Genomic DNA, 8,798 nt, shown 5'->3' on the forward strand with positions numbered 1-8,798 from the left:
ACTACAGGTCAATATAAAATTCTTTAATAGACATATTAATTACGTTTTGATATCTACTTTCTACAGTCTGTTATTAGTGTTTTAAAAATCATGGATCCACCACTGTTAATAAAAAAACAATGTATTTAAAAACAACAATCAAAGTCACTCGAGGACTTATGAAAGTTTGAAAAGCTCTCGAAAAAATCTGTAATAGCAGCAGCTGATATAAAGTACTTAAAAAAATGCAAAACATTCGGCGTGTTTCTGAAATGTATAGCAATTAAAAACTAACAAACACCAACCCAAACCATGTTTACCTTTCTTTATAAAACGACACTCAATGCCGATGTTTCAGGTGTATTTTAACGACTGATTTAAAATAAACGGATTGATATTATAAATCCAAAGGCAAGTTACTGAGAAAACGACAATGCTGTGGCCATCATCAGTGGCTGGATCTCAATGGAGATACAAAATAGAATAAACAAAAAGCTAAATTAAAACGATAAAGTAAAAAAGCCAGAAAAATTTGCAGAGCTTTCGGGCAACACTAGCCCTTCATCAGTGCAAGCTGATATTATAACAATATAATTTTGTTGTTCTTTTTATAAGGTAAGCTATAACTAATGTTTGTCTATTGATCAAATTCATGTCCTGTTTTCACAGTAAACAACACAAGAAATGACGGAATACTGTAATGTAGGAAACACTGAATGACCTCAATACCACATACTTCCAGTTAACAAAATATTGTCTAGTGGTTCCTTCATGAAAGTTGACACAGAAGGAATCCATTTAGGATAATGAATCCGGAATGGAACTTGACATTCGATTCTTTTGTAGTATTTCTTCTTCAGATAAAGAGTGTATGTCACTATTTTTATATTAAATGTTCTTTTTCCTTGTTCTCTCAGAACATTCAAGCACTTTTTCAAACAGTAAAGTTAAAGAAATGGACTTTTTTCCACACTAAGAAAGATTCCACTTCACTTGGAATCAAGGCAAGTGTGCCGCAAGAAATTTGACCACTGTGGTGCATTGCATTCGAGCATTGGACTAGCAATCAGCAAGTTTGTGGGTTCAAGCTCTGGTCCGGTAACTGCAGTGTTGAGTTTTTGAGCAAGATTCTTCTATCCACCTTCTTCCTCCTCACCCAGGTGACAATGGGTATTTGATTTGGAGTGGCTTACCATCCACAGACATGAATACAGTGGGGTCTGGCCCTAAATGAAATGAAGATGGGCAACACGGCTGTTAGCAAATAGGCTTCAGTTTTTACTTTACCATACGTTTTACCCATATATACAGTATGTATACACTATCAAACTTTATGTTACAAAAAAATGTGATGTGCCAATAATATGGACATGATGATGTCATACTTATTTATTTATTTCAAAAATATTTTACGAGGGTGGTCCATCCAGCCGAAGCTGATCATTAGGGACCCTCACAGAAATACATCATGACAAGACATAAACATGAAACAATAAAAATTTAATTAAAATATAATTTATATTATATTTATATAGATAAAATAAAGAACAAACAATTTAGAATCAAAAATTAAATAAATTATCACTACTATGTTTGGGCATATCACTTCCATATTTGGGGATATCACACTTTTTTTGTCAAACTAGTTTGATAGTTTAGACAGGGCTTAAAAAAATATTCAAAAGCTCTAGGAAACAAGAACAACATACTAAAACCCTTACAAAGTCAACAAATTACCTTTATTATGCAAAGCAGCTTTTAGACCTGATCATTCACTAAACAAACACTAAACTAGTTCCTTGAAATCATTACTGTATTCTTCTATTTCATACGCATCCAACAGCGAGCACAAACTCGCCAATTACAGGATGGATAAACTATTTTATATTTTATTATGCTTACTGTATATAAACAAAATCTCATTTGAGGCTTAGGGAGTGGAGTTGAAAGAGTCGTGAGCACTAAGTCAGGATTGAACTCTGGAACTTGGGATTGCAAGCATGTTAACCACCAACCTACAGCTCCACTACTTGTGGTTATGCGCTTGGCTTGTAATTAAATAAACTCAGTCTAAAATGTTTAAATAGCGTTTGTGGGACTGGCTTGATAATTGTAAATCAACTACTGTATACCTCCAGTAATCTTTTAATATAAAATTTATATATTTTTCTCTCAAAATTTATGAAAAGTTTAAGGGACTTCCAACACATGGATCTGAATAAAAACCACTGCAACATTAGTAAACAATGAAGTGGTGTAAGCTCTGTCTAGACTATCAGACAAGAAAAAGGGTGATGTACCCAAATATGGCCGTCATCGTGTCCATATTTGTCCATTTTTTTGTCACATAAAGTTTGATAGTATATTTGAAAAATATTGAATTGATTTTAATATTGTACAGTAGTTTCATGAATAGGCAATTTGTTATTTTTTAGTTTTTATTATAATTTCTAATAACATCCCTGAAAGGATGTTTAATTATTGAATTTCTTAGAAAAATTCTAACATGACTGTTTTTATGATTTAAAGAAATTTTTAAAAAACAAAAAAGATAGTGGTTTAGGTTTTATTATTTGTTGATAAATGGCTCCAGTACAGCAGCATGTTAACATGGCTTGAAAATCACAACCAGTTTATAAAGTTCGCTGTTTGCTTATTAGGAATATTTTTATTTATGATTTATGATCTACATTTACATCAAAACATGACTTTCCATAATGTTATTATGTTAAGTTCAGACAGAATGGGTTCTAGGTCCATCTGGCTGCCACATACACTGATGTAATTGTAGCCACAAAAAATAAATTGGTGCAGTTTTTGTGGGATCAGAACAATCTCTGTTGAAGGCACTGGGTTGCCTCTCTGAAAAAGTGGTCAGGTTGAAACCTTACCAACCGTACTGGTGGGTATGGCCCTGACAAATTTGTTTGCGCATGCAATTAAAATCTATTGATGTAAGACGTTTACCAAAATCCTGCATAACAATTACGAGGCGTGACGACAACCATATTTAATTGATTGCAATTCCCCCGGTTCAGATCGAGCTCACTCACAGATTAGCAGACGAAATGATCCGACTAATAACCATGGATAGCGTGAAAGTGTAGTGTAGCCCTGTTAGGTGAATCTCCATCATTGAACTAGTACTAATAATCTATACTTTCCTTATTAAATAAAAAAAAATGTTATAAATAAAATAAAAAATACACTTTAAAAAAACTGCATTGCAGCATTGAATAATTGTTTAAAAGAAAAAAAGTTTATTAAGAAAATGAGCAAACAATTCACCATACAATTACAATATTCCTTTAGAATAAAGTCTTTTTGTTGAATGGTCTAATTTAGGCTACATACCGTAAAATACAGGCGGCTATGGTGGTGGTGAGAAACAATATCCTGTAAGTATCATGGGGCTAGGCCGTACAGCCTACACACTAAGTAGAGATTTAAAACATAGTTTTTAACAGTATTTTCTTCATTAAATTATATCAAAATACCTTCACCATACTTACTAGATTTTGTAGAACAAGTAGACAAAAAAGTCTATATGACATTGAACTGGTTTAAAATTCCAGGGCCATAAACAATTTTTTGGCTACCTTTTTACGTGCTACTGGGACTTCTGTCCAGGAAGTTTGATAACTTTCCTGGATCTCTCGCTGTTCGTATTTGTGTTACCTACTTCCGCCTCAGATAATGCATTGTGTACTGTCAAGGGTTTCAGCTCTTATAAGTGTTTATCAATTGACAGAATTGTCGATTAAAACCGAATACTGCCGATAGATTTTGTTTAAAACTTTAGTTTAAATTAATAATAATTAATATTATAAGGCTATTTTCATGTAAAAAAAAAACAAATTCTCATCATCAGCATAAATTATACTTCCGTTCTGTTTCATGTGTAATTCGCTGTATTGCGTGCGTCTGCATTGTAGAGCGTACAGGAAGTGCGTAACGGAAACGCGTCTCAGCGCGCGTGTTACGCATTTCCTCAGTGCGCTTTTACCGTCTCTAGAGTAGTAGCAAAATCAAATGTCACCGACCTGACTGCGATAATTTAAATGGATTTGGAGTTTATTTCATTTTATTCCTAAAATAAATGAATATAAATAATAAAATGATAATTCTCTTTCTTTCTGAAATGTAAATTTATATTAATTAATTAATATTTATATCAATAAGAATTAAACTGAAAATAATCCGAGAAAATACTACTTTAAATTTATTCTTGTTTAATTTTTAAGAAAAAACATGAAACAAATTAAACAATAAATTTATAAAGCTGCCAATTGTCTTCTCCAAAGTACTGTACTACTTTTTTTAGAACTGACTAGCGCCATCAATAGATTATGTATGTTCCGATAATGTATTTTACTTTACAATTACTGTAACTAAAATGACATAAATAAAACATCCTAATTTTAATAAAATTTGTATTAATATTATTCGATTTTTTATATTGTTATTGACAAGAAAAACACAATTATTTTATTTAAAACATGTTTGCATTACATACGAATTATTTAAGCGAAATTAAATCCCAGTACCAAAATAGAGGGCGCATGTACTTTGTTTTTCTATTTTATCGTTTTCTTTGTCGTAATTTTGGCTAGACTGACCCGATTTGATGCTCAGAAAAAGGTACGCACGCCCTGAATATCACTTTAAATATTACTTTAGTAGTTAATTATTCATAATTTAGTATTACAGGATGTAAATTAAATTCTTTAGGGATAAACGATTCCGGATTAAATTTAATTGAGATTTACTATTGATTTAAGAAAAGTATTTTTTTTCCAGTACAAGGTGGATGTGGGCAGGTCCTAATGCTTGTTGGACGAGTTCTTTTGTTACCTTTCCCCATTCATCTTTTTTTTTACGGTCAGCCTCAATAAGGCGACAGGTTCCAAAATGACAGAACAATATAATTACCTACACAACACGAACTCCGTTACTAAAACACAATAATTACCGGATACATCATTTATAAATAATGTACTAAAAAATGATTTTGATTTCGTTCTTACTGCACAAGTTTTATAGTATGGATGGATGGATGAATTATCCACTCACTAGGCATCCACCACGCACGGCGGCCGTGAGAGCAAGGTGTGTAATTACACACAGTGGGCAGTAAATTCTTGTCGGGTCTCCAGACAGCTGTAGAATACATTTTAGGCCTTTTAGTTTCGTGACAGTATTTTTATTTATTTTGACTATTTTAGAATTATCTTTATTCCACTAATTAACTATAAATGTTTTCGTCAACATTTCAGACCCAGACAGATGGTAAACTACATGATGTGTGTCAATTCTTTAGTCGATAATTTCCATCATGTAAAATAAAATGTTAATGTTTATATTATTAAAAAAAAACAAACATGAATTTATAAATTTGTTTTTACGTTTTATTAATTATTATTATATTTTAAATTAAACAATATTTTTTGATCTAAAGATTGATAAATAAGATTTTAAATCTCAAATCAGAACATTTTATGTACATTTAGAGGTCCCAACTTGAAAAAAAATTATTATTATTATTAGAAAAATTATAAAGCATGACTAAACTATAGAGGGTGCTATCATTTTAACAAAATACATCCAAACATAGAGGGTGCTATTTTATGGGTGTTAGCAGTATGTAAGGCGCTTTCAAAGCATGGTTATGCTGATGTACATTATGGAAAATGTGTCGACAGAATCACTTGAAATATCTTGACTGAGTAGACATTAACTTAAATATATTCAGTTAAAATGAGGACCACCTTTAACCTTGCTGATTTAAGTTAAGGGGAGATTTGTAGCTATAGCTTATTGATTTCATGTTTAATGTAATTTGTCTGTTTTCTCTTTCAGTAGGCCCACTCTAAGTATGTAAGTGCATCTTCAAAATGGACGTTGGCAGCATTCAGACTATGGTCACTTTAGATCATGTATGGAGTCCATCTGCCGACATCCAAAGCACTTATGTACCTATGACATTTACGTTTGAAGATGGTGTGCAGAGTGAGGTAGAGATTGCAACAGACCGGCCAAAACATGATTTAATTAACCAGGCCAGAAGTTCAATCCTGGCAAATAGTCATTCGTTGTTGAATAATTTATTTCTGGACCAAGGAACATCTGCGCCGCAAAAGACACTATGTGATAAGCAATTGATTAAAAAAGAAAGTCTTGAAAAGAAACTGAATAAAAAGAAAGAAGTATCAGTGCCGAAGAAAAAAGAGGTGAATCGGGAAACGCAAAAATCCAAGCTCAGCTGTAAGGTGGTTCAAAAGAAGGAAGCCAAACAGCCAGATGTTGTTGACAACATCACCAGTAGAGATGATAAGCTAATTCATTGCATGCTATGCCAAGCGTCGTTCAACGATGTTGTTTCTTTGGAAACGCACATCTCCAGCAACCACAAAGTTTCGTATTATTACTGTTCACAGTGCAGAAGTACATTCCAAGACGTCAAGTCTTTAGTTGATCATTCTCCAGACCATGTTCTGGAGCAAATGCTTCGTTTTATCAAGTCTCATAGAATTGGTTGTAGCATATGCTGGCAGGGTACTTCTGACTTTAAAACCTTAACAGATCATGTTAACAAAGCTCATGACTTAAACGTGTTCTGTTGTTCCTCTTGCCAATTCTTATGTTTGGATTCTGATGATCTTGCTAAACATGAACAAACTCACTACTCAGGATCCTCAAAAGAATCCTCTAAGTTTAGTTCTCTTGCCACGGTGTGCAATTGTAAAGTGTGTGGTTTGGAACTGGAGACTAGAGAAGATGTCACACAGCACATGAAGATGCATAAATCCGGAAACATGTATGTATGTGAGTTTTGCGGAGAATGCTTTTGTGCACGACAAAAAGTTATCCAACATCGACGAGTTCACACTGGGGACAAACCTTTCCGTTGCAAACTTTGTCATTTCTCTTGCAACCGTAAAGACAATTTAAAAGGTCATTTAAGAAGAATTCATTCTCATGCTGAGAAACCACTTTCTAAAAAACCAAGAAAAGACAATAATAATGTAAATATTAAAGATGCTAACACAGACATTGCAACTATCAATTTAGAAAAATCTGTTTTGGTTGAAATTCACTCTGATAAAGTTTCTTCAAACATTTGCCAAGAGAACAAGGATGTTAAACAGTCTACAAATCACTCTTTCTTCTGTGCTGATAAATCTTTAAAAGAATTAGAATCTTCCCTTGTGCCGACAATCCAGAGATCAGTAATTCCTGATACTTCCAGCAGTCCCGTCAAAACATCTTTAAACGGCAATGAATGCTCTTTATTGACTGGAAGTGACTTGGACAAGGCGGCAGTAGATTTAGGTAAGCTTCCATCTTCCATGCTTCTTACTGGGTCTGAATATGATGCACTTGTGCCATACTCAATGCCAACGACTTCTGATCTTGATGAACCTTCCAAGAAAAGACAAAGACTCTCAACAAAGATTGGCAGTGAAATCAGTCCAGCACTCTTCATTAGAGGACCACCAGAAAAACTCCTTAATGGCAACAATGTTTCGTACCATTCTGGTTTATCACAAAGTAGTTCCGACGCAACTAGAAGAGATGGAAGCATGTTTATGATATCACCAGACAAGATTTTCCAGTCAAGTCCAAGTCATCAGTCTTGCAGCAGTAACTTGATTGCTACTACCTTTCCAGAATCGTGCTCTAGCTCACCCTCACGAAATCCATTTCTGAATGAAGGAATCTCTAGCGTTCTTGATGAAGAATACTCTGAGTATTTTGCAGAATTTTCTGATCAAGGTGATTTCTTACAGTCATTGGGCCTTGTGAAAGAAGGAGCAATCCCTGAAATTCCAGAGGCAAAGTTATCACCACCTCGAGAAAGAAATATTTATCTGGAATTTGTACAGAGTCTTGAAGCAGAAGGAAAGAAAGATATTAAGAAACCAATCAAGTTGAAAGGGTTCTCTCATTATGAATCAACTTGTTATAAATGTAAAGCGGAATTTGACTCGAAGCAAGGGTTAAAAGAACATTTGCACGGCTATAAAGAAAATGGTAGATTCCCCTGCGATATTTGTAACTACCCACTGAAAGAGTTGCGCAAGTTGATGGAACATCGACGAAGTCACACCGGTGAAAAACCATATAAGTGCAATCAGTGTGATTTTAAATGTTCCAGAAGAGACAATCTTGCTGTCCACATGAAAAAGCACACTAAATAAAGTTTGCCATTTGTTCATATCCTTTGCAGTTATTAACTTATTTCTTAAGATATTCAGTATAATTAGAAAGTCTCATATTCATTCCTACTGAACTCCAATTTTAAAGATGGAGTTGTTTTTTAGTTGTCTTCTTTTTTAATCTTGGAAAAGTGTCCTATGATGTATGGCATTTTTCTGAGTGAATGTCTAATTTACATAATACCTCATGATATTTTTGTTCCATTATTAAAATAATCTTTTAAAATAATATCTGTTTTGGTATCTAAAATACAGATATTGGTCTGATACATGTGTTTTGATGACTTCCAAGACATGTTAGGAACCATGGCAAACTATTCTACTTTTTAGCAAGCTTTTATGGGTAATCTTACACATTGTTTAGTGCAGTGACTGTCTCATAAACCTATACATTGGGGGAAAAAACCGTACATCATTGTAGTAAAAAAATGTAATTTCTGCAGTAACTGCAGTAAAATGAATTTGACATAATCCCTTATTTTATTATTGCTCAGGAATTCCAATATATTTGCTGACTTAGAATAGCGTGTTTGAAATTAGGTATCAATTTTGTTGTTGAAGATGAACAAACGGATCAAAAACATGAAAAATATATTACAA

At 33.4% G+C, this 8,798-nt stretch overlaps 2 protein-coding genes across 5 annotated transcripts in view; one reads left to right on the forward strand and one right to left on the reverse strand.

Moving 5' to 3' along the window:
- Nucleotides 1-3,666, reverse strand: part of LOC144842104 (arf-GAP with Rho-GAP domain, ANK repeat and PH domain-containing protein 2-like) — a 49,010-nt gene extending 45,344 nt beyond the window's left edge. For all 3 annotated transcript variants that reach the window (XM_078698471.1, XM_078698470.1, XM_078698472.1), the window contains exon 1: nucleotides 3,492-3,666. The gene's annotated coding sequence lies outside the window, so the exon portion shown is untranslated. The remainder of the gene's footprint in view (nucleotides 1-3,491) is intronic.
- Nucleotides 3,667-4,587: 921 nt separating this feature from the next.
- Nucleotides 4,588-8,798, forward strand: LOC144842267 (uncharacterized). 2 transcript variants are annotated; one of them, XM_078698692.1, is made up of 2 exons: nucleotides 4,588-4,620; nucleotides 5,842-8,798. In XM_078698692.1, the coding sequence occupies exon 2, from the start codon at nucleotides 5,874-5,876 to the stop codon at nucleotides 8,178-8,180; it is 2,307 nt and encodes a 768-aa protein (XP_078554818.1). In that variant the 5' UTR covers nucleotides 4,588-4,620; nucleotides 5,842-5,873; the 3' UTR covers nucleotides 8,181-8,798. The 2 variants fall into 2 exon arrangements, with proteins under 2 accessions (XP_078554818.1, XP_078554817.1); XM_078698691.1 differs by having other exon boundaries at nucleotides 4,597-4,620; nucleotides 5,839-8,798.

Source organism: Antedon bifida, chromosome 5, assembly GCF_963402885.1.
Source record: "Antedon bifida chromosome 5, ecAntBifi1.1, whole genome shotgun sequence".
Classification (NCBI taxonomy): Eukaryota; Metazoa; Echinodermata; class Crinoidea; order Comatulida; family Antedonidae; genus Antedon; species Antedon bifida.